The 26,679-nt window shown below is 40.6% G+C and overlaps 1 protein-coding gene across 3 annotated transcripts in view; it reads right to left on the bottom strand.

Annotated features, from left to right (window-relative positions):
* Positions 1-26,679, bottom strand: part of myo1ea (myosin IEa) — a 62,082-nt gene that overhangs the window by 24,317 nt on the left and 11,086 nt on the right. For all 3 annotated transcript variants that reach the window (XM_080049060.1, XM_080049059.1, XM_080049058.1), the window contains exons 2-13: positions 16,547-16,690; positions 15,302-15,391; positions 14,172-14,266; positions 10,364-10,451; positions 8,010-8,099; positions 6,885-7,016; positions 6,408-6,542; positions 5,076-5,208; positions 1,526-1,722; positions 1,342-1,422; positions 576-662; positions 397-480 (exon numbers count right to left, since the gene is read on the bottom strand). In XM_080049060.1, coding sequence (XP_079905186.1) covers positions 397-480; positions 576-662; positions 1,342-1,422; positions 1,526-1,722; positions 5,076-5,208; positions 6,408-6,542; positions 6,885-7,016; positions 8,010-8,099; positions 10,364-10,451; positions 14,172-14,266; positions 15,302-15,391; positions 16,547-16,690 — 1,356 coding nt within the window. The remainder of the gene's footprint in view (positions 1-396; positions 481-575; positions 663-1,341; positions 1,423-1,525; positions 1,723-5,075; positions 5,209-6,407; positions 6,543-6,884; positions 7,017-8,009; positions 8,100-10,363; positions 10,452-14,171; positions 14,267-15,301; positions 15,392-16,546; positions 16,691-26,679) is intronic.

The raw sequence follows: 26,679 nt of genomic DNA on the forward strand, positions 1-26,679 counted from the left end.
CAAATCTAGCACATTAATCCAATGATTTGCACTAACACTTTTTAAGTTATTGATTAATATGCCAATTGTACTCTTGATAAACCAGTTCATCTTTTGATCTATAAAATCTCAGGAATAGTAAAACAATCATCTTCACAATTATCACAAGAAATCCTGCAAGTTCTCACATTTGAGAAGCTGGAACTAGAGAAAAATAACTTTTAATTGCTTTAATTTGACCTGTCTACCTGATCCACTCATAGTTGCAGATTAATTTTCTGTCAATCGAGAAGTTGCTTAAATCGGCATTTTGCAGCTCCACGTGCAATTTTATATTTTTAGACTAAAACCCTTTAAGGACATTGCACTGCTAAGGGTGCACACTTTGCTACTTTGTTTACTTCATTATTTATTTACTTTGCTCTCGATGAGATCACAGACGATCTTGTTGTTGAAGTATTCGATCGGAGTCCACTTGATGCCCTCCTGCACATACTCCTCCTACAAAGAGAAGCATTCACAGAGCGCAGAGTCAGAACATAAAACAAGGCTTGAAGTAAATCAATAAAAATTATCCAGAAGAAGAATAAGTCTACCTGCTCTGCCTTTAGAGTCAGCTCGATGAATATCTGCTGCAGTTTCTCGTTCACAAAGTTGATGCAGAACTGTTCAAATCCATTTTTCTGATGGGAGACAAAACGTGTTTCATAAAAAGCCACGCAGATGAAGTGAGCTTTATCTTCAGGAGAGTATGCATATCCTATAAGGTCAGTGGGCTTTGTTTGGAGAGGGAGTTAAAAACAGGCTTCCTGGTATTTATGGAGGGACCCATTGTGCAGTTCTCAGAAAATATACTGGAGCTTCGGCCTGAGCCTTACTGTATGTGATGGTGGTCTGCAGCTTCTGGTCTAATAACCTGTGGCCAACAAAACGCAGCTGATCTTTTCTGACATTGTGTACACAAAGACAAAACCTTCAATATAAGACGGACAGAGCTGTTGGAGATGATTAGAATATGTTATTTAGTGTCCCAGTACACACCAATGATCAGTATTCAATAGTAGGAATCTAGAGCCATTACAAAACAAAAATAATATAAAAAACACCTCCATTTAATCCTGGACTTCAAACAAAACAAACAACTAACCAGATTAGAAAAAGGGCATTGAGGTCTGCTGTTTCGATCAGGAGATGGAACTTAATCCACATACTTAAAGTAAATAAATTAGTTTTATACTTTGTGTTTAATCCTTTTAAATGCTCTAGGTTAATGCCTGTTAATCTCATTTATATGTTGCTTGCTCCACAGTAAAATTCCAGCAGGAATGTGTCAGCCTGAGAACAACGGCCAAAAACACTTACTTGGAAAATTTCGAATCCATAAATGTCCAACACTCCAATATTAAACTCCTGATGAACTTTCACGATGGCTTTGTTGATGGACTGAAATCAAAAGATGGCGTCACCAAAATAAAGGGTTTATTACAGCTTTCTTACTAATGACAGTTTGGTATACAGTTTATATGTGAAATCCTGCCAATCATACCTCCACCAGGAAGTCAAAGAGTCGTGAATGCAAGGCTTTAGAGAGGGCGTCGCGTGTGTGAGGCGCCTGCTCCACGTTCAGAGTCACGTCGATGGACTCCACTGCATTTCCCCACTTGCTGTCCATCTTCCGGCTTGTTATTTTCTCTTTTAGGCGTGTCTGGTCTATCCCAAGCAGAAATGCAGGGAAGGCTAGAACTGTTAGAAAGAGACAAGATCAAGGAACTTGTTAATTTTTTGTTGTGTCCATATCTCTCAGACTGGCAAGAAAATAGTAAAGAGTGTGTACACTAAGCAGGTATAACTGCATGTAACAGTCGAATCCTTACAATTTATAGTTTCAATATTATTATCATCCACAAACAGTTATGCCAAACAGTCAATTAGGCTGTTTAAGCATGTTTTTTTTTGTTTTTTTTTAGATTTTTTTTTTGCTTTTTTGTTAATGCTTTATTGATAGTGCAGAGAGACAGAGGTGAAATGGGGCAGAGAGGGAAGTGACATGCAGAGTACGACCGCGGGCGGGAATCGAACCCGGGTCTGCTGCTGGGCCCGGCCTGGGGGTGGGGGGATGCCCTACCAACTCAGCTAAGGGCGCCCCCATTTAAGCATGTCTAAAGGTACTACATTATTGCAACCCATTGCTCTCCTTTAGAGCTGAAACGATTCCTTGAGCAATCGATCAGACGATTGCCAGTCGATTCGAGATATGTTATGGTTTATAAGGTTGTGGCTGTACCATGATAATAAACTGAGATATGAAGCAGCATGTTGGTAATGCTCCCTGCTCTGATAAAGCAAAAAGACATTTTTCTTTGATGCTCTTTATGCAAATCCATGAGCAGGATTGCGTTCATTCGAAAGGTAGCCTCGTGTGACCTTTGCTTTGCATAGCAGAGAGAATCAATGCAAATCCAGCAAACCAGTATACCCTTTTGTACTGCATTTACTTTTATCAAATTGGCTGATAGTGTCTCAAATATCGCTAGAGCGTCTACTGTTGATCCCAGTTAATGCAAGTGCTGTGTACAATCACAAAATTTGGGCAATTTATTTCTTCTGGCTCAACAAAACATTCTCTGGAAAGAATTCACAGTAGATGAGCTTTGATTTTGCAAAATAAAAGAATAGTATTGTGGTAACCCATGAAAAAAATAAAGAGTGCAGAGAACACCACAGATCATTTGTCCCGACCTGGCGTTGATATTCTCCCCTAGGAGCCCCTCCCTGCCTTATTACAGTGACTCACTTCCCCTAAAAGGAAATGGCTCTCAGGCCTGCAGACTCACTGTGTCTGGGAATGCATCAGACTACTGCAGTAGCTGCGCCTTATGGGACAAAAGGGTGTGACTGACCATACGCCTGCTTGAATCATGAGGAAAATGGCTATTAGTGTTCAGAAGGACAAGTATAGATTGTATAGAACAGCCATTGTATGTTAAGTCCGGTAATGCTCATATAAACACAAGTTCCTGTGCAGTACATTTGTTAGTCAAAGTGGCAGAGGGTTATGAGAGAAATAGGAGGGAGTGTTGTCGGTACGGAGGTTTGAGAGGCACGTGGCGTCACTCATCCCGTGAGATATGACGCAATTCTACGTGCTTCAATTCTACAATACTCTGCTTAACTTGAAATTAAAATAATGTTGGAATTCTGGATAGTTTATGTTCAGGTGTGGGACTTTTTCTTCATTCGTGGTGCAGCATAGAGAACTAAAACACAGCTGAGGCACAAAATGTATATTATGAAGACATCAAAATGTTGCCCTTGTTTTGAAAGAGATGACGACATCCATTGTGAAAATGGGTGAGAACTCTCTGATTATCACACCTTCATAGCATATTAAGAATTCCTTAATTATCCTTTAACATTTTGTCAGCCTGGATGCCGGAGCAGTTTTTGAAGGTATAGTTTGAGATTTTGAAGCTTTTTTGCTAAAGAAGATTGATACCACTCTCACATCTTTACAGGAAATATAAACCTAAAGCCAGTAGCAAGTTAGCTCAGTGTGGGGAAAACACTAGAAATAGGGGGAAACAGTTCTTACCAAGGAAAACAAATCAGCGTACCAGCTTATCTACAAATCACAAATAACAAGTTTGCTTAAAAGGCATACTATGCAACATTTTAAGGAAAAAATAAATTCACACAAAAATAATCCCTCTCAATGATCACTTCTGCCCCACTAGAATGAGTAGTGGTGTATTTATCTGCACAGTCCACCCGGGCCCCCATAACAGTATATTCCATCCAATAACATTAAAGTAAAATAAGAAAAAAAAAATTATTTGAGTTGAGACATAAGGGTTCAAGTGAGGTTTAATTAGTTGATTGGATTGATTGGAAGATTGATAATATCTGATATGTTCAAGTCCAAAAGCATAATGCGAAGTCAAAAAAGAAGTCCCCAATTAAAAAGGATAAGATATTAAAATATAATTTTTTTTACAGAACAGCACATCCCTGTCAGGATCAAGTTACTTTTAGCAAAGCAGTGCCCCATCAAGCCAAATAATGCCCAAATTATTTTTCCTAGTAGACTCAACATGTCTTTCAACAAGAGATGACGCACTGACTCTTGTTGTCCAGTGCAAGTCCATGTCCATGTGAACTTGGCTGCTGAAGTTTCATATGGGGAGCAGGGCTTTGAATACGTGCAACATGCTGCACATATTAAAGCACACAGTAAGTAAGAGTGGAGCGAACAGGATAGGCAGAGATTATGGAGTGCCGCTGTTAGGTCTGCCCGGAACAGACCAAGGCTTTGTACGCTGGCCACTGCACTCTCATCTGCATCATACATACACAGCATGAGAAGGAAGGAGAAGGAAAAGAAAAGAGGGAGAATAATAAAACGAGGCAGGAAAAGTAAGGGGGGAACAGCAGGAGAAGTATTTTTCCAAGTTATTTTAGTCTCTGACGAAACAAGTCCGGACTTTCAATAATAGAGTTTTTATTTTCTGGTAATCTAGCATGGCCTGGATTACCCCGAGCAGTTGGCTGTAACCCTGCATCAACACAATACGGTTAAAGTGGAGAGAGAGATATACTTCAAAACCAACCAGAAAAAGGGCAGCTCAGGACACTGAAGAGACCAGAGACATTCAGAAAAGGCAAGAATGCAATGAAAATAAGAGATGTTCCCACAGCCCAGCCTCAACATGAACATGAGCATGTCCTCCTGATGCTTGTGATGTGAATCGTTGCATAGCCATGTCCAGACAGCTTTGAAAATGCAATAAAATAATCTTAAAAAAAAAAAAAAAAAAAAACATCTGCTAAACACTACACCTGTATGTTAGCATGCTGAAGTTAGCTCTTATCTCAAAGCACTGCTGCTGTTCCTAAGTATGTAAGCCAGTAAGTCAGGGACACTTGCTAATTATTGCCTAAACTAATCAAATGTTGCCTGGACCTTCCTGACTAATAAACAGCAAACAAAAAATAGAGTAAATCCATTTTAATTGCCTTGTGCAAACCATATGAAGCACAACTCTAAACAATGTTCACTTCTTCTGTGAACAAGTCCGGGTGTGTGCTTTAATACTTACACTCTTCACTCTCCACAGCAGCGTAGTTGCCTGCTTCCTTGAAAGTAATATTTCCCAGGTGCAGGACTCCTGCCACAATCTGAAGCACCATGGTGCGGTCCTCCGCCGAGATGCCGATCACGTCCATTGCATGCTGGGAAAGCAAAAAGAAAAAGATTGTGCTAAATCACGGCCCCAGTGTGGATTTACTTACTGCGGTGGCATCTAGCTCATGTCCAGAGTATGTACGAAAAAAAAAAAAAGTAGACCGTTAGAGGAGAGGAGTTTTAACCCATTGATGACGGCTGCTGCACGATGCCACATTGTATCTCCTGCCTGATGCTGCGTCGCGCAGCATTGTTACTTTATCTAATTTTCATGGCGTGCGCAACATAGAATGCACCGTCATTGGTTCAAATACACATGAGGTGGGTTTTGTAGATTTTTTAAGACCACGTGACCACCCAAAAAATGTGTGGTTTGCCAAAAATCACGCCTATCAAAAAATAAATAAATAAATAATAATAATAATAATAATAATAATAATAAAAATACGCCAGCTGTGTCGGCGATAGTGTATTACAGAACAGTTAGTGGCGTTCTGAGCGCAGAATCAATGTCTACTATAGGCTACTGACGAAAATCACACAACACATTGCATCTATTTATTAACAATATTTATGAATTTAGGCTATATTTTGCTGCTCCAACTCAAATTCAGCCCAGCCAGGCGATAGTTAAGTTTCAGTTTCGTTTTCATCTCAGTGGTATACAGCCGTTTGGACCAGCTGATCGGCTCCCGACAGCAGGAGTCAGTCTGCGTTCCAGTTGTACTGGGAAGTCGGATTTATGGTGCCAGTGATAACTGAACTAAATAATAAAATAAAGCTATCTTCTCCTTCCTATATCTGTCTATCTTTATCCCTCCACTGCATCCTCAGTCACTACTATCCATGCTAAAAGGAAGCAGGATTATAACCTCGTTTAGCACATTATTTTTTAATATTTTATATTATTTATTCTTTTTTTTCTCCCCCATCTAATTTTGACGATTTTTAGAAAAATGTGTTGGTTTGTAAGCGCTAAGGGAGCATGTTTAAATAAAACCTGTGAACCTTACCTTTTAAATGTATTTTATTTCATGTTTCTATGTGCTACACAGGCTTAGATATTAAGGTTTTGGTAGACTTTAAATTCATACTATTTTTTCAGAAAACCCTCAGGCATTATGGACATGCATCCTAGATTGCCATAGTCATCAATGGGTTGAGAGAATATAATGAGGCAAACGGTGTGAGATTCAGAAAAACACAACACCACTGAGGGTGTGAAACAGAAGGAATGGGATCGTACCACTGTCTCCTGGAAGTCGCTCTTGTCGTTGATGTCGTCCACTTTGTAGGAACCGGACTGATTGAGGTAAGTGTAGTAATCCAGGCTTGTGATTCCCAGGCTGCTCTTCTGCTCTGCGCTGGCTCCTTCTATCAACTGGGATAGAGTGGGAATGCATTGATGTGTTTTGGGGATGCAGCAGTAATGGAGACGCTTTTGCACAAAACCAAACTGCATTTAGTGTAATTATTTTATACATTTTTACATGTGTACATTTATATACACTGTGCTCCACTTTGCACGTGAAGAAAACTGCACATTGGTACCAGACAGAAACTCCAGTCTCTTCCAGGGACCTGGAGCCATCCACACTGAAAACACATTGACCTTCTTCCTGCAGCCAAATGGCGCGTCTAATCCAACATGTCCTGAAATCCCCTCACAGACCCTGTTCGCGAGCCAAATGTGTCCCGCTCACTCTTTTTCTCTCTCTCTTACCTGATAGAATATATGGAAACTCCTTTCTCCAGGGTTCCTCATGACCACACGTGACTTCTCCAGAAGGAAGTTGGAAATTTTCCCGCCGTCTGGTTCACCACCGGAGCTGAACTGGATCTCAAAGTATTTCCCCTGATGGATCAAAGCAGGTTCTTTTTTTTAACATTGCAGTGGGCTGCAATAAAGCGTAAAGCCAGAAATAATGACACCTGGCTCGTCTGGGATTGCCAACGGTGTGTGTGTGTGTGTGAGAGAGTGTGTGAGTGTGTGAGTGTGTGTGTACATTTATATAAAAATCAGATCCTGCTTTTTGTCTTGCTCTCTTCTTCAGACAAGCCTGTAATGTAATATCTGTTCCAGTCCCACAAAGTGGAACAGAGACACTATTTATTCGAAGACAGTACCTCCAGAAGTAGTGGTCTCGGGCCATTACTGCCAAACCAAAATCATTTCCCCCAAACTGGATCTAAAAATATCACAACTACTGGGACAATACCGCGTTGTATGCTAACCTGAACACTTAACCAATAAACTCTGTTCTCAGGGAGCACAGTTTGAGCCTTAATTTGAAGTCCTTAAAAATTCATGGGTTCCTTTTTAAGCAGTAGCATGTATGTCTTTCTGTGTGTGCAGTTATCTAGTTAAGCAGGAGCCACATGAGGTTTCCTACCTTGTGCATTACAAATAAGTAAGTGCAATTATTTTCTGTTTTCAGATTCTAAGCTTGGATCCAAAGGTGCGCCACAGAAACGTCTATCCTCAAATTATTCCAAGCTACAAAAAGTACCCATTGAATTATTTTTTATACACCTATAAGCAACACAGTTTAGGATTTGCTTGCTGGGTAGTGTGTTCTTATTGATTGTCTTCTGCTTTCCAAGAGTTGTTCTCACTAACATTCACTCAGCTTTGGCACACAGAAAAGACACAAGGCTGACACATTTTAAGATCTTACCATTAACTCCCTATTAGAATGTTTTCCTTAAGGTGAACATTCTTTGAAATGGACTTTCATATTGTTTTCTTTAGTTAACAAGAAGAACCAGTTAAGAATTTAGCCGCAATGTAAGGCTCCTTGATTCCTGAATCAAGTGCAAAGGCAAAGTCAGAAAATGAATGTCTTACAAATCTGCTGGAGTTGTTGTTCCTCACAGTCTTGGCGTTTCCAAAGGCCTCTAGGAGCGGGTTGGACTGCAGGATGATGTCTTTGATGTGCTGCGAGGAGACAGAAGCAATGGGATGTTAGCTACGTCAGAGTGCGACCACGCGGCAGGTAGCGCCACCACACACTTCACACCTGCGCTGACAGGCTGGTACGTATGTCTCTGGAACTTTCCACTCAGATACCTGAACAGTTGACCAATAAACTCTGTTCTCTCCATCTATGGAGAGGCACACAAAGTCTGGAGGACATTATCTTTCCTGTGAGACATCTGTATGTCAGACACACATGAGTTTTAAATCGGTACAGCAGGCACGCTGCCATTACTGTACACTAGAGAAGTTGAGTGGAAGTTATTTCTTGGAAAATGTTGTGTTCCTAAACTTAGTCCTGTCTGAAGGGGAAACATTTCTTTTTCCACTTCAGGCTATTCCTAGACAGCTCTACGTATATTACTTTACTACTTTATCTTGCTTTACTCCTCCAAAGCAAAAAGGTTCTGTGTATACCAACATCTTTGACTTCATTCTGCTTATTTATGGAGCTTCAAACAGACTGAATCCAATGATAACTTTAAATTAATTATGTATGCATTTGAAAAGATATGTTTAGTGAAGATAATGAGACAGATGCTCATGAAGGTAAACAGACATGTTACTGGCAAGCAGGTATTCTTTTTATAGAGAATGTTTGCAAAATAAAGGATGACCATGTGAACAAAGTATAGTGTGTGTGTGTGTGTGTGTGTGTGTGTGTGTGTGTGTGTGTGTGTGTGTGTGTGTGTGTGTGTGTGTGTGTGTGTGTGTGTGTGTGTGTGTGTGTGTGTGTGTGTGTGTGTGTGTGTGTGTGTGTGTGTGTGTGTGTGTGTGTGTGTGTGTGTGTGTGTGTGTGTGTGTGTGCTGTAACAGCCGCAAACAATCAACCAAGAGAGTAATATTCATATCTTTGTTTGCAAGTGTCCGTTTCTATACTGGTCTTCTTATCTTCTTATATACTGGTACTAACGGAAAACAATTCTAAACAATAAAAGTGTAACTCTTAGGATTTGGTCTAAACATTCAGACGACCAGCTTTAGTTTGAAAATGTAAAGCCTGAAAATGATTTGTAACATTGCTTTGGTGGAAGCAGCTCTCAGTGGATTAAATGTAAAAAAAAAAAATCCTGTTGCCATCATGGGGCCGGCATTTCCTCATCAAACTTTAGATCTTTATCGAGCTTAGGACCGGGACATCTGCTGGTTTGGGGGACTGCCAGATGGCTGGAAGGGGGCTGGACATGTAAGAGGCTGCTGATGGGCTGATAATGGGGTCTAATGCTGAGGATGATAAGAGGGGGACTGGTTCTAAGGAGCATGGCTGAAGCGGCAACAGGTTGTTTGATTTCAGTCACATTATAACGGGGCTACATACAATTAAAAAAGTATTACATTTGATGCAGAAGGATACCTTACAATTTTAAGAATTTAACAAACAAATTAATTGAATATACACTCACCAGCCACTGTATTATGTACACCTGTTAAATTGCTTGCAAAAACAAATAACTAATAAGCCAATCACATGGCAGAAACTCAATGCATTTAGGCATGTAGACGTGGCAAGACAATGTGCTGAAGTTCAAACCGAGCATCAGAATGGGGAAGAAAGGGGGTTTAAGTGACTTTGAACGTGGCATGGTTGATGGGTTTTTTCTATTTCGGGCCATTCTCTGTAAACCCTAGAGATGGTTGTGAGTGAAAATCCCAGTAGATCAGCAGTTTCTGAAATACTCAGCCCGTCTGGCACCATCAACATTGCGATGTTCAAAGTCACTTAAACCCCCTTTCTTACCCATTCTGATGCTCTGTTTTAACTTCAACAAGTTGTCCTGTCCAGGTCTACATTCCTAAATGCATTGAGTTGCTGCCATGTGATTGGCTGATAAGTTATATGTGTCAACAAGAAATTTAACCTCTGCACCTAATAAAGTGGCCGGTGTGTGTATATTACTGTAATAATGATAAAAAAGCATCCATAAACTCCAACTTGAAGAAGATCTCCGACCAAAAGCCTGCCTCAACCAGTGAATTTTTGCACAGATCAAACTGTACGGATGCTTATCTTACCATTGAATTTCAGCTCCAGCACGTCTAAAAAGCCTTTATGTCATGGGAGCAATGATCTTTATATAATGTCTTCACTTTCAACTGGAATGCCCTCAGTGAGATCTTCAAGTAAGCATTCCATCTATGCAGCACAGCATCTCAAGAATCTCAAACGTCTCAAGCATCTTTAACACAGTGTCCTAAAAGAAGAAGAAGAAAATAGTTCTTCTTACCTGTACTTTGGCTCCGCCCCCTGACACTCTGGAGATGTAGCCCATGATATATTTGGCTGCCACAGTCTTCCCCGCTCCGCTCTCTCCACTGAAAAGCAGATAAAAGGTTTAAGCACGTGTTTGCTCATGCACACTATACGAGCCCTTTAGACAAAATGAAATCCATCTCACGCGATGAAATAACAGCATGTGACACCTGCATATGCTCAGACGTCAAAGGATTCATGCAGACCTGCAGGGACAGTTGTTTGGTATTTTAACTTTCCGCTGTGGAAATTATGTTTAAAGGATAAGTAAGCAATTTTTTTATGTTAATATAAGTGTTAAATCGCTCTTTATTCATACAGTGATCACTTACATAGTGTGCGCATTTCATAAAGCCGATCTCTCAGTCACCCGCTCTGCATGTAATCGGCAAATAAACTTTTCGGGGATCCCGAAACTGATATCCAATCACAAGAGAGAATGCTACAAACCGGCACCCGTCTCTCACTGCCGGTGCACGCGCAGAGCACAGATGGGTGAATGTTTATGGCGGAGCAGGTAAAAATAATTCCCAATGTCTGTTTTGATGGTTTTTATCATGTTTTATCACACTTACTTATCTGAGATGATGCTAGATAACTCGCTGTTTGAAGACCGCAGTGCATTAATGTGGTGACGTGGGGACGAGGGAGGGGACTGCTAACTGCAGTCAGAGACAGGAAGTTAGCTAAACTGACCATTCCGCTTACTGAACCTTTAAGAAAAAAATGAAGCCTTTATATCTGTATTGTTTTTTCATTTCCATATCTTGCTACTGAGACTTTTTAAAAGGGCGTTTCCTGGTCCCTTTGTTGTTAAAGCAGATCTCTTTTAATTTATCAGTCGTCATGCACAGGACTAGCCTGGCTCCGCCCGCCTACCTACTTCCGGCCAAATTTAATTTCCCTTCTGTACAAATGAAATGAAATACGATGGTCTGGTAGCACCAGGCTAGCACAGGACATGTTGTTGTGCATGTTTTCATTTTTGTCTGCACATTTCCTCCCAAGCAAAGATGAACTAGAACCCCTCAGTTACACTGAATAAACAGGACAAATATCCAGCTCCTTCCAGCTTCCATGTGTGCACACTCAGAGTATCGTACAAACAAACAAAAAGTTATTTTGTGCAGCTAGAAGAGGCAAACTGTGTGTTGGCCTGCAGCACATCTGGTCAGATGAACATTGCAGCAACAGAGACATTAATTTAGTTTTTTGCTCATCTCTTCGCCGTACCTTCCACTTCTGTTTTTCTCCCCCTCCTGGCCTGTCACTTTGCCAGTGTGGTACTTATTTTGACATATGTGGTTTGGCAGTGGATGACAGTGGAGTCAGTTTTTTCTTGCCTCTGTGCCTTAAAGCAGAGTCAGGTTGGTAATGCCTCTGTGAGAAACACAGCTGCAGACCGTTAAGAGGCTGCCAGAGGAAGTCATGGGGGCCACTCTATTACACAGCAGTCTCTATATGGTTGTAACCCCCCCCCCCCCCCCCATTTACCTCTGTTTCTCAAAAATCCCTAAGAATTGTCTGGGCTACCTCACTGCACACTTACTACTTGAGGAACAACAATAAACTGATATGGCAAGTTGCAATTTTTACTTTGAATGTCAGAAAAAAACCTCCAGAGCTCCATCTGAGTGCATTGTTTTTCCCTCATTAAAAGTGATTCTGTGAAGAGCTATTTTCAACACATGCTGTAGCAGGAGTTTCAGTCTAATTTTAAGACTGGGGGGGCAGTCTTATTGTTGTGGCGATGAAATGCTTGTTAACTTCCACAGAGATTAAATGACCAAACCAGGGAATCAGTTAAACAATGCATTGCAGTGGCACAGAGGTTTAGCCATTAACTTACATGAATCATTACTGACATCAACTATGTGAAGGATGCACAGTCAACACTGTCTTGGTGGTTTTAAATCTAATAAGGCACACCGCCTTCCCAGAGAACTAGTACAGTTTGTTCAAGCAGATTTTCTTCTGTGATAAAGCCAGAGCGTTGTTATTTCCAGTGCCTAAAGCACATCAATATAGCTTGGCATTCAAGCTATAGGAGCCTGTGTTCTTCCATTGTCAATGAAGCAGTCAAGAAGAATTTAAAGAACAGGTGGCACAGGTTTGATAGTAGAAGAGTTAATAAACTGTATATTCTGCCCTCAGCCACTTTTCTTATTGTCTGACTGACACACTGAGATTCAGCGTTTGCCATTTTGCCTAGAAATCATTTGTTTGCAAAACAGTAAATGAACACCAAACCAAAACCAGTGGTCCACTGGTCACACATGTGACTGCAGGACTGAAAAAAAACTTGCTTTTTTGTAGGATTATGTTCAAAGAGCTGTTGTTCAGGTGACAGGTTGACTGAAATAGTGAAATTTGAGCCTGCCCCAAGGAAGAGATAATCATGGCTACCTGTAAAACTGTCATGAAAATTATTAATGAATGTGCATTTTCTGATCTGTGCGAGGAACAGATGTGAAGCGGTCAGTTCTCGGATGAGAAAAGTTGTGGTTGAGCCTTTTGAAGACGTCACAACTCTGGTTTCACCTGATACTTTGATGTGCTAAACTGACCGATAACCTTCTCCAACTCATCCCTTTAATACCTGATCCGGATGTCAAGGGATAACTACACCAGTCACATGCTGGTGTGTGTAGATGCAAGTTGATAAATAAGTAGGAAAGGGACAGAATTTCCCACGTCTAATAGTCACAACCGCTCCACCACGTCTGCATGAATTCCCCTTACTGGTTGTTAACACACATTTTTTTAATAAACGTGAAAAAGTGCTAACCCAGGCCCATGCTTGGCCAGCAGTTCCCAGCAGCCTTTGTTTGCTGAGACCTGGTTCATCATAAAAACCACTTCCATGCCTTTGTTTGCCGATGTGGTCGATCACAAAATCCACCTCAGTGCCTTTATGTTGGAAACTGAACTAGCAACTGCTGGCTGGCTGTCCAAACAACGGGGTAAAAGTGCTGAAGCAGGGGTCATTCATCATTAGGTAAGCACTATAGCAACCGCGCTGCTCAGGTGACTGGGCCATATGGGTAAAAGCCCCCTCCCCCCTCCATCATGACACCACACTTTTCTCTCTGCAGCTCAAAAACATTCACAGACAAACTCAAAACGGGCTGTAAAAAGCACCTTAAAATCCTCTGAATCTAAGGAAAGAGGGATTGTGGGCCAAAGATCATGCAGGTGTTCTTCCTCTCTTTCTTTCTTTTTTTTAACCAGGAAGTTCTTAAAAAATAGCCACCTTAACAGCAGCTTTGTCCATTTTGCATTGTTTGCATTTTTAGCTTTTTTCCCACATTAATTGCTCATTTCACTGATGCTGAGAATGGCATGATGGAAAAACACCAAAGAAGGCATGTCACTCTCAATCAGTCAGCTGTACTAAATGATGTGGTGGAACCTGTTCTGTTCTGTTGTCCTTTTCCCCCTCCCTCCCAACCATTATCATGACCGACAGAGGCTCAGCGGCAATGCAGCTTTGTTATAGCACCTCACAGATCACATTGCACCAGATGACTATCTCCTGGCCTTTGTCTCATTCTCTCTCCCAGCCCGGACATTTCCAGATTTGACTCGCTGACAGACACAAGAGATGAATTAACAAAACAAAACCAACACTCAATAAAATGCTGTCATATTAAGTGGAGCGTTTTAAAGAATGCTGGCTTTTTGCATGCTGTTACATATTTTCAGTTGTCACATGCCATTGGTTCCTGATGCATGAGGACTGCGGGGGAATGCTAAAGAGATTACAGTCTCAGAAGTCTCACCTGATGATGACACACTGGTTCTCGGTGTCAATCATCATGTTCCTGTACATGTTGTCTGCCAGAGCGTAGATGTGAGGAGGGTTCTCATACTGAGCCTGAGGGTAGACAAAAATCATTTAACTAAAGATCATTGGGTAAAAACAGCCTTTGCAAACAGCTTTGTAAAACTTTAAAGAAGTTGTTAATCCAAAAACTAAAGCCGGCAACACAATAAAGAATAAGTCTGGTGGTGATATTAAAAATATTTTATTATTGACAACAAATCTAATGAAAAGACCCAAAGCAGCAACTAATGCTTATTTTTTGTATGACCAAGTAATGTCTGTGTAGACAAAGTATAATAGAACTTATTAATCACTTTTGCACTGGGTGATGTATTCCCATATTACAAGGAACATGTACACTGTAGTGTACCAAATGTGAACTAATGGAAAAATTCTTCAAAAAAATGGCACTGTGTTTACTCAAATTTGAGTAACCTTTTGCTAAAAAAAAAATCAGGAAATGACTGAGCCTTTTCAAAAGAGACAGGTAGATGCGTATTGATAGATGGATTTACACATTGATTGTTTTTGGTCTTTTCGTTGGATTTGTTGACAATTAAACAATATAGAACAGTTTATATACTAACCACACTTTGGCCACTTATTTTAAAGAATGGTAACAAATAAAAAAGGTTTGTAGTGATAACAGCTGCATTATCTGTTGCCCTACAAGTGACCAACTGAGTTGACGCCTATAATCTACCAAACTGTTAAATGTGTTTTCACAGTCAGTCAGGATTTTAAAAGTCTCTCTGTGTGTTGCTGGCTTTAGGAGATGAGCCCACCCTCAGCCGGATGGCCAAGAGAGGAGGCAGACTCGAACAGGCCGTTCTGCCAAGCCTTCTCAATGGTCTAGTCAAGTATAATCTGAACAGCAGCATCTAAGCCAGTCCGCTGGAAAGTTCGCACTGCAGTTTACCCAGTTCAATTCAAAGCCTTTTTGCCTTTCATACTGGTGCCATCTCAAACCCAGAGGCACATCAGTACTTTTGCAGTATGTGAATGAGTTTCCGGCTTGAATGTCACAGAACACAGAATGGATTTAAATTGTGTTCGTAGGTCATACATTTCATACATTCTACTTACAGCTCCCTGATACATCTCAACTTCTTTTTCCCCAAAGTACGGCATCTGCTTGAAAGGGTTAATGGAGATGAGCACAGGGCCGATGTATGTCTGATGAAGTTATATGTTAAGGATCATACAGCGAAGGCAAACAAATCAGCAAAATAACACCCCTTTTTATTGTAAGTGCAAACCTTATGTAAAAACTGTAAAAAGTTCCCCCTTAAATGAAAAACATAGTTTCAAAACATTTATATTGCATTTTTACAAAGAGCTTATGAATCGATTAAGGAAAGAAATGACTTAATTTACAGCCGATGACGTCAAGAGTGTGCAACAGTCCAGCAGTAGAGTATTTAGTGTTCAGGCCTAAAAGCTAAATAAGTACCCAGTGCTTACAAATGACAGAGAATAAGCCGGCCATGTAACACTGTGATGTTTTACGCCCTGAAGCCAAAACCCTGCTCAGGGAAAATAAAGCTGCCATTGTGGGTGGCCTACAGTGACCCACAGCCTTGGCAAGGAGACTTCACAGTTGCGGCTATTTATTGACCCAAATCAAAGGGCTTGACTCAGAGATGTCGAGCCCCAAAAAAACTGCCAACCGTTACTAAACTTCATAGTCCTGACCGCTGCCAGAGTGTGGATGAAGTTTATGCAATGAGCTGCTTTGTGAATGCTCAGTGCCGCTATTCAAAGGGGACTATTTATTCATTCATCAACTCATTTCACGTCATGAACAGCCGGGGTGGGTGGGTGGGTGGGTGTGTGTGTGTGTGTGTGTGTGTGTGTGTGTGTGTGTGTGTGTGTGTGTTAATTTCTGTGGCCACAGCTGCACTTCAGAAAACCTAAACCTGGCATATGTGCATTTTACTTTACAGAACATTATAGCTATCAGCACACCATTTTAAATTCCAAATACATTTAAAAAATTACATCTGCTTAGAACAGATAGCAGCCGTCCATTGATTCAAAAAGACTTCTCAGTCATGCAAACCTGACTGTGTAAACAGCATTTTGCACCAGAGTGAGATTAAACTAGTGAGGGAGCAGGAGTTAGACTTTGTTTTGGGTGGAGGTACTCACAGAGAAGCCCTTTGCCCCCCCACACACGGCTGGGTCCTGGGCTCTCAACACTGCACCATTACTCACTGCTACAATGACGCTATGAATGAGCATTCAGCTATTCTGGGAAAGAGCAGAGATGAGACAGGGCTCAGCTATTTCTCGCAGGGCTGTGAGCTGCGATTGCGAGCAAAAGGATACAAAGATGTAGTCATCCATGTATCTCTTCTTGAGGTTGTCCACGATGGCGTCCTCGTTGATCTTGCTGAGCAGCACCATGTCATCCACTCCACTGTGTTTGACATTGTGGCTCTGCCAGTGGTACCGGTAGTGCCCCCGGCTCCCCTGCAACAAAACAAACACACAATGTACGATTGTTAGTTCACTCAGAGAGACACAATGACATGGAGTGGACTAATCGAGAGTCTGAAATCAAGGTGACAGAGGCATACTGGTATTTGAACCAATCGCGGCTTTTAAAAGTGCACTCGGAGGCTGAGGTTGTGTGGTTTTATCAACCTGTTGAGGTAATCAGATAAAATGAAGGCTAAGGGGGAACGTGGTTGTTATTACAATGACATAAAGCACAATTGTGCACATTTTGTGATGCCAGCAGTATGAGGAGCTGTGTTTACTTAGAGATGGTGCAAGGTCAGATTCCCAGAAGTGCTTTGTGTTGTTTGTCCAAGTGTTAAAGATGCTCTGACCCAACTTGTATCCACATCCTCACATATCTGGTTTCTCCCCACATTCCTGTTTTGGTTTTAGCTGAGTGAGTTCTCTGGAGAACTGAGGTCATTCATCATGCGCTATGAGTCAGAGTTGTCTGGCTACTGTGGACGAGGCTCACAATGTGCTGTGAGGAGTGAGTCTCTTCCTCCTGGACGGAGAACCACTCAAAGCCACAGAGAGCATCCAGAACATTAGTCAACACGCAAGTTAACTCTTGACTTCCTCCCTCTTAAGTGAGGAAGTGTGGACTTAAGAAGGAGCAGAGTTTCTTTCTAAATAATACCGTCGGTCAAGGCAAAAAAATTAGAAGAAAATAATACCTTTGGTTATAGCTCAACCTTTTCATTAGAAGCCATCGCTCCATCACTTCAGACTGAAATGTATCAACCAATATTACACTCAACAAAAATATAAACGCAACACTTTTGTTTTTGCTCCCATTTTTCATGAGATGGACGTAAAGATCTAAAATTCATTCCAGATACACAATTGTACCATTTCTCTCAAACATTGTTCACAAATCTGTCTAAATGTGTGATAGTGAGCACTTCTGCTTTGCTGAGATAATCCATCCCACCTCACAGGTGTGCCACATCAAGATGCTGATCTGGCATCATGATTAGTGCACAGGTGTGCCTTAGACTGTCCACAATAAAAGGCCACTCTGAAATGTGCATTTTTTTTGCTTTATTGGGGGTCTGGGGACTCAGAACCAGTCAGTATCTGGTGTGACCACCATTTGCCTCATGCAGTGCAACACATCTTCTTCGCATAGAGTTTATCAGATTGTCAATTGTGGCCTGTGGAATGTTGGTCCACTCCTCTTCAATGGCTGTGCGAAGTTGCTGGAGACGGCTTATGGTGGAGAAATGAACATTCAATGCACGAGCAACAGATCTGGTTGACATTCCTGCTGTCAGCATGCCCATTGCACGCTCCCTCAATGCTTGTGGCATCTGTGGCATTTTGCTGTGAGACAAAACTGCACATTTCAGGGTGGCCTTTTATTGTGGACAGTCTAAGGCACACCTGTGCACTAATCATGATGTCAGATCAGCATCTTGATGTGGCACACCTGTGAGGTGGGATGGATTATCTCAGCAAAGCAGAAGTGCTCACTATCACACATTTAGACAGATTTGTGAACAATGTTTGAGAGAAATGGTACAATTGTGTATCTGGAATGAATTTTAGATCTTTAAGTCCATCTCATGAAAAATGGGAGCAAAAACAAAAGTGTTGCGTTTATATTTTTGTTGAGTGTAGATTGATTGACATTTAATTTGTACAGACATTCATGGTCCCCAGAGGTTAAGTCCCACTGAATTTGGTGATCCCATGACTAGGCTATTCCTCTATTTGTGCTACTTTGATGTTGACAGTTTTAGATTTTAGTAAAATGATTATTAAATTGACTGCCATTACACTTGGTTTACATATCTATAGTGTTCTATTTGTAAGATACTTTGGTTTATAACCAAAACTCGCAGAACTATTCATATTCCCATTAAAGGCTGTTACATACTCCGCGAGAAGAAAGAACAAACTTCTCGCTGACAGAGCTGCGAGAACAAGAACTAAGTTCGTTCTGGTCTGGACATTTCATACTTCACGAGAACTCAAGTGCCTAACACGTCACGCGTTGTTTCCATGGTAACTGACTCAGTAGCGCCAGTTGATTTTCCTTATTTCTTTAAAACGAATCATAGTGGTCTATGACCAAGCAAAGAAGGAATAGAAAACACAGGAAGTTTAAAGCTCCTTGAATCCTGCCACCACAACAGTCAACACTGTACAATGCAACTGCCTATCCAGCCAGCTCCTTGAGAAATAAATAAATTATGCCCTGACATTCAATCTTAGCAAAATATGTGCCCCCCTATCAACGCCATTTGCAACGGTTTCATTTTATTTTTACATATTTATTTTATTCAATTAGGCTATCAAAAATATTTTTCGTTTATTTATTTGCATTTTCCTTTTATTCAGTCAAATAAGGACTGTTTAAAGTCCAAAGTCATGGTGTTAATAGAAACATCCATTGTTAAAAGTTAAATAAATGCAGGATGTTCTTAAATCAGTGAATCATTTTCTTTAATAGGCCTAATCGTGATAACACTGTCAATCAAAATAATAATGATTATGATTTTTTCATAATCAAGCAGCCCAACCTTGCAATTTCCATGGTTTGGATCAATTATAAACAATTCCATTATTAAACAGGTAATCAGTATTAACATTTTGACTTCATATCTACAGGTTCTTTATTGTGATTTCATGAGAGAGTCAGTGAGCTCCATGGTAACACAGTGATTGACAGGCTGACTGAAATGCTCTTTATCTGGACAGAAACTCCCCTCCCCTTTCCTAACCCCACACCCCTCTTAAAATCCACAAGCTTTTCGCTTTTACGCACTTAGTCGCGACCCCAAAAACGTCGGTCCGCGTACTGACTCCCCAAAGCCCATTCTGAGCCAGGAAAGACCCTGAACATGCTGAAACCAGTATGGTAAATAAACATGGTGAATATTATACCTTCTCAATATCAACATGTGAGCACTTTTATTTGAGGCATGTTAGCATGTCAATTTTAGAATTTAGCATCAAGTACACCGCTTAAAGCTCCCATATTATACACTTTTCGGTACTATTATACACCATATTATATGGTCTTAGTGGTCCCTAATACGTTTTTCTTTAATTGTTTGCTGAAAAAAACTTTCAGATAATTTATTGTACTATGCTGATGTTCAGCTAATCTCACAATGGCCTATTTTTTAAAAAGAGCTGCAGCTCCCCTCGTAAATATACAATCTTTGAGCTGCCCCAGCCCCCTGTCCGGAAGCGAAGCCAGATACGCCTCGCCCTCTGTCTGTCAGGGCCGTGGATCAATAAGAAATAGGGGTGTGGGCTGCACAGTGGAAGCTTCTGGCTTTCCAGTTTGTGAGGTCAGAAAAGGGGAACATTCTGACTGGAGTATATTGGGGGGGAGGGGTGGGGGTTTCAGAAAGGGGGAGAGTGAGAAAAGGAGAGATTGTTATTTTTTTTTATATTTTGGCAGTCTCTAGGCACACCGTTGACCCATGGATATGTTAGAACACATTTAAAAAGTGCATTTAGCATAATATGTGACCTTTAACAGAGCACACAAGAAAGAGGTGAAATGGCTGTAACAATATTAGTTTAAATATATGAGAAAATGCAAATGTTTTAGGCCTATATGAAAACAAAAATATAGCAACTACAGTCCCATGATAAATGCGCACAGTCCATTTGCTGAAGAGGTTTAGGTGATATGACAAAAGCTCTGCAAAAAAAAATTCAACGGCTGTATCCAAAGTCAAGAGTGTCATTTAAACTGTATCTTGGTTTCCTACTTAATATTTTAAACTTATAATTTTGGAGGTTGTGGGGGCTGTTCCCATTCTTATACAATATGATGTGGCACATAATATCCAACGATGCAAGAATATACACAATAGTTTGAACTTCTACTGACTAACATAATAGGCTAATTCAGGGAAAACGATCACTCTAAAGGCTTAGAGAGCAAAAACACCATAAATACACTGAGTCTCCCTCACAAACAGGGTAAACACCAGAGATTGGGCTGAGCTGCCTCTTACCTGAAATTCAAAAAGTTCCTCTAAGCATAATGAGCTGATATTGATTTATTCCACCAAGTGTGTAGCCTATACAGCCATTATACACAACAAAGCCTATTATAGATAATACAGTTAATCTTGTGATTAACTTGTCCATCTCTATAGGCATAGCAAACATTCTTGGATTTTTTTTTCTTTTATTGAAATTCAGACTTTAAAACATCAAACAAACAAATTAAATAGGTTGTTGTGAATATTTTGGGTGTAGTTGTTCCACCACAGTTTATACAGACTTTACAGTGGACTCACACCTCTCACACTCTTAACTGCTGTAGTTTGGTCTGGCTTTGCGAGACTAGGTCCATGGTAGAACCCCAACACTGAAGACATGCTGCTAGCATAAGCTGCTACTGAAGCGCTACATTCCTGTTCCTGGCTGCTTCAAAATAAAAGACAGCTCACATTTCACCATCTAAATGCTTTTAAAGTGAAGCTGCAGGCAATGTTCGGTGTGTATTAGCAGTAACTTAACGTGTTACAGGTAGGCCTAGTGTTTGTCATGTATAAAGCCATGTCCACACCGCTTTCTTTGGTGACGTATGCATGTCCGTTGGTGACGTATACTTGAAACAAATACGTCAGCATTAACTATCAGCCAATGAAATTGTTTGGGGGTTTAGTTACACTTCAAGATTCACTTCAAACAGCAGAAGGCAAAACCCTGGTACATTCAACAACCACAAAGTAATATCACGGAACAAGATAAACCAGTGGAAAGTCATTTTGCATTCAGTAATGAACTCTTAATTACTTTGCCAAGGAGAGGGGTGGGGGGCAGCAAGCTTTTAATATCCTCCACGGTCACTTTATTTTTTACAACAGCAAAATTAAAACCACTTTACAGACTCAGTCATAGCATGGGAGAAGGCAAGGAATGTTAACAGCTTTTCAGACTAATTCAGTGTGTATTTTCCCTCAGGAGGGAAGCAGAAAATTACAGCTTGATTAATTCTCCAGATCACATCCATTAACATGTTTTACAGCTTTGTAGATAGGTGCGGCGCAGGGATATGCTGTCTTCCTTCCTTCCTTAGCAACAATGACATGATGGTGTCACTCTCAGGAACAATAAACACCTCTTGACAATAAGTAAAAGGTAAAACGTCCAGAGGCTGACAAAAGCTGCCTTCCGTGTTTTTAGCCCCTAACCTACTAAGGATACAGTATAATTGTTGTACCTAGGGTTTAATGTATTCCTATTTACCTAGTACTTTGACTTGGCCTCAGTAATGTCTTCATGTCACCCACATAAACATACATTTTCTTTTTATTCAGGCAATTACTACATTCTTTTGCTGCTATCTACTCATTAAACCCAGTTATTTGACAGATGAAACCCCCTTTTTTTCTCGGAAAGCAGACGTCAAGAGAGAGAAAGAGTGCTGGCACAACCACCAAGTGAAAACAATTGAACAAGCTATATTTAACCTCCCTCTGCTATGTCTGGAATTAAAGTGAGAGAGGTAATAAGCTGGAGACGTAGGAGGTAAAAGTAAAAAAAATCTCAGGATTGCTTCATTTGTTTTGATTCGAGCCTTGTTTAACGAGTCAGGAGGACTAAGAAAATATTCTTACAGCGGTGGACTAAGGGAGTAGCACACATGCACACAAAGACGCCTGGGAGCTGGGAGGTGCTCGAAACAAGCACACTCCTCTCCAATGCTGGCGGCTGAGCAGCACCAGGGCAGCCAGGGGTTAAGGGTTGTTATCCTCAAGTGATTGTAGCTGGGCTGTTGGGGTGGATTTCTGTTGTGTACTGAGCTTTGATCCAGTACTTATTCAGGGAAATGCTTCTTCATATTACAGTTAAACCTTAACTGTTTCCATTCAGTCACTTGTGAATGTGAAAAGCTCCCGACAAAGTAATGATTTGATCCAACTCAGATTTATTACCATCTTAAAAAAACATCCTTTCATGAATCTGGGAAATGGTGGAGACATTTTTCCTAAATGTTTTACTAAATCCCTGCTTTCCTTGTAATTTACGACACTGTAATTAAAAAGCACGACCCATTGAGTAAGTGGCTGCTTGCTTCTCCCTCATTTCAAACCAGTAATCCTCCAGCAAATGTCATTTTATATGCATCCATAAAATGAAAATTGATTGTCACAAATTTTACAGCAGATTTTGTAACTGAGATTTTCTAACATTTAGTAATGTCTTCTGGGTTTCATGATGAGAAATCCAATTGACTCAGATTGAAATGAGTCATAGTGCATACAAGCACACACACCAGTAAAAAAACACACACACACACACACACACACACACACACACACACACACACACACAACTGGAGTCTATGGTGGCCATAACAACACTGTCACCATGGAACCAAAGACTTCCTCATGAGCACCGCAACACAAACTCCCTAAAGAACCAAGCACCTGACATAATAATTTGTGTTTACAAGCAGTGTGACCCAAATATGATATTATTCATTATGGAAAAATAAAAGACTGTTTTTACTTGATTAGTTTTCCTTCAGAGAATCAAAGATAATCAGGTCATCCAAAACCAAACTATGGCACCAGACCTTTTCCCAAAAGCCAATACAAAGGAATTTCAATACCAGTCTTGATCCATAGGCCCAGGGTTTCCCTTCATGCAAATACCATTACCATATATGGCGAGTGCTGAGCCGCTCTGGCTCTGGGTACAGGAAATGGCTGGGTTTGATTCAGTATCATAAGCGGCACTTTTCCCCTAATTTCTCCCTCCTGTGCCGTTCTCTCTTTCCACACCAGGATTTGACACACGTTCCACCATGTGTTAGGACGACATTTCTGCTCTGCTCTCTGAGGCAAATCTGGACCAAAGCCATGGGAACAAATTCCTGCCTTCTAAATATACGAAAAAGCAACAGAAGATGTTAATCGTTCCGCACCAAAAGTCTAGAGACATTGCACAACTTCTATACAAGCGAATGACTGAGGAAAAGTATGTAAAGCTGGCTACACATGGTAGATATAAAATCGAATGCTGGTCAAATATCTAAACAACTGAGAAGTCATCTGGGTCACACGTTGAGTTTCTGTACCAGGAGCAGGCCAAGTCTCCTGGTTTTCATCATGACAACCTCTAAAACTAAATCTAGCTTAAGAACACAGCCTTCTTAGTGCTACAAGGACTGTTGTATGAAAGACCCCATGTCTGATAAGACCACATGTATCAGATTAGCAAGTGCCACCATGTACCAAGCTACCAGCCTACTTGACCTGATTTCTAATGCCGATCCTTCCAAAAAGTTCTTCTCATGAAAACAATTTTCAAAAAACACCCACGCATAGGCCTACCTTTTTTCAAACATACAAATGAATACATATTTTTGTTGACTGTGGAAAGAATAATCATCTCTCTAAACATCATCCATTTTCTATGCACTGGTGCCTGAATACAGATATAATGCTGTTGTCATTTAGATGGTATCTAAGGTTTAAGATGTTTAAATATCAGACTATATATTAACTTTCCTCAACAGGTGCACGGTCAAATCAAAGATAATGCTTCTTGAGATAACTGTGGATGTAGGGCACTGAAAAACTGGCCAAAAGCAGTGATACAGATGTGAAGGCCATTTCCAAAATTATTATCAGTACACTGCACCCCCATGGTGACTGTGTGACGAAAAGTCAGCTGGCGAATGAGCCAAGGACAAAGACCCAAGTAATGTAATTTGGTAAACATGTGTCACAAATTGAAGCACAAATTCAGGATAATTACAGTCAGGGTGGAAGAGTCCAAATAGTTTCCAAAGAGACTATCAGGGCTATGAAAAGTGTTTTTCTGTCTTTGTTTGGTTTTGGTAACAGAACGCCAGGGGGAAATGATAAATATCTGTTTGTCCCTACATTTTTAATGTTTTTTATCATTAAAAGCCCAACAACGGGGAGCCTAACCATCAGAATAAAAACACCAGTCTAGAGATCTGCCATCACTGTCCGTCTCCCAACATGACCTGCAGGTTTTACAATAGAGAACAATGGCATTCATTATTAATGCTCTATGGAGATGTAATGGTTTGGAGAAGATGGTTAAAAACAACAATCATTTTGATTTACAGGAGATTCATTTGTAGTATGCTCAGTTTTTGTTGGGAACTGGATATTCTGACAGATGGACATAAAGGTTGATGCAGCAAGCAAGCGGAACACTCAGGCTTTAATGCCAGTGGTTTGGCGTGTTTTATCTGTAAATAATGTACTATTGAGTCTTTACATAAGTTTTTGTATATTGATTTCCTTCAGCAGCCACTGCCAGTAGCTCCAGTACATTATAAAGCTCAATGTGCAAACACTTAAAAAACGTACTTGTGATAGGCGGTTCATCATTGTGAACAGTGAGTCAGCTCTATTTTGTTATGTACTGTAGCTGTAAGCAGTGACTGGAAAACATTTCTAGGAAGCCTCGTCCTCCAACTTCAGAACTCACTTTTTTTCACGCAAGACAACATCATTCACGTAGCCCTTTTTTTCAACCCCTGCCTTAATTGTTTTGCAAAAATCCTTAAACTAGCATGCCTGTGAATGCAACACTTTTGGAAGATGACTCTCAAATTATCTGATCTCCGAACGTACTTGAATGCACCAACAAGGACTACTTTTCAAAACAGTCCCTGCTGGCAACTGTGTCACCACACAGCTACATGTACAGTCATATGAAAAAGTTTGGGAACCCCTCTCAGCCGGCATTATAATTGACTCTGCTTTCACAAAAAAAATATAAAGGTGGTATGTCTTTAATTTACCAGGAACAGCTAAGTACTGGGATGTTTTCCAAACAAAGATTTTTTGAAAAGCAGTATTTGGTTGTATGAAATAAAATAAAATGTGAAAAACTGGCTGTGCAAAAATATGGGTACCCTTGTGGTTTTGTTGATTTTAATGCCTGTAACAGCATGTAAAACTGATGACTTTAAACACAAAGTTGGTTGGATTATGTTGTTAAGCCTTGAACCTCATATAATTGTCTGTTTAATCATGAGAAAATGTATTTTAGGTGCCTAAATGCAAGTTGCACTTCTCTTTGACTCTCTGCTGAAGTGAGACAGAATGGGATCATCAAAACAGCTCCCAAAAGATCTGAAAAACAAAGATTGTTCATTGTCATGGTTTAGGGGAAGGCTACAAGAAGCTTTCCCAAAGGTTTCAATTGTCAATTTCGACTGTAGGGAACGTTGTCAGGAAATGGAAGGACACAGGCATAGTGGCAGTTAAACCCAGGCATGGCAGACTAAGAAAAAAACAGGAGCGGCATAGGTGGAGGATTGTGAGAATGGTTGCACACAACCCACAGATCACCTCCAAAGGCCTGCAAGAACATCTGGCTGCAGATGGTGCATCTGTACATCGTTCAACAATTCAGCGCAATTTGCACCAAAACATCTGCTTTTTATAAAGACCAAATAACTTAATTTTTGTCTCATCAGTCCAAAGCATTTTCTTCCAATATGAAGCTGGCTTGTCTAAATGAGCTTTTGCATACTCCATGCAACTGTATCTGTGGCGTGGGCGCAGAAAGGGCTTCCTTCTCATCACCCGGCCATACAGATGTTTTGGTGCAAATTGCACTGAATTGTAGAACCATGTACAGATACACAATCTGCAGCCAGATGTTCTTGCAGGTCTTTGGAGGTGATCTTTCGGTTGTGTGCAACCATTCTCACAATCCGCCGCATATGCCGCTCTTGTACTTTTCTTGGTCTGCTAGACCTGGGTTTAACTGCAACTGTGCCTGTGTCCTTCCATTCCCTGACAACGTTCCTTACAGTAGAAATTGACAATTGAAACCTTTGGGAAAGCTTCTTGTAGCCTTCCCCTAAACCGTGACAATGAATAATCTTTGTTTTTCAGATCTTTTGGGAGCTGTTTTGATGATCCCATTCTGTCTCACTTCAGCAGAGAGTCAAAGAGAAGTGCAACTTGCATTTAGGCACC

Source organism: Ammodytes marinus, assembly GCF_949987685.1.
Source record: "Ammodytes marinus genome assembly, chromosome: 1".
NCBI lineage: Eukaryota > Metazoa > Chordata > Actinopteri > Uranoscopiformes > Ammodytidae > Ammodytes > Ammodytes marinus.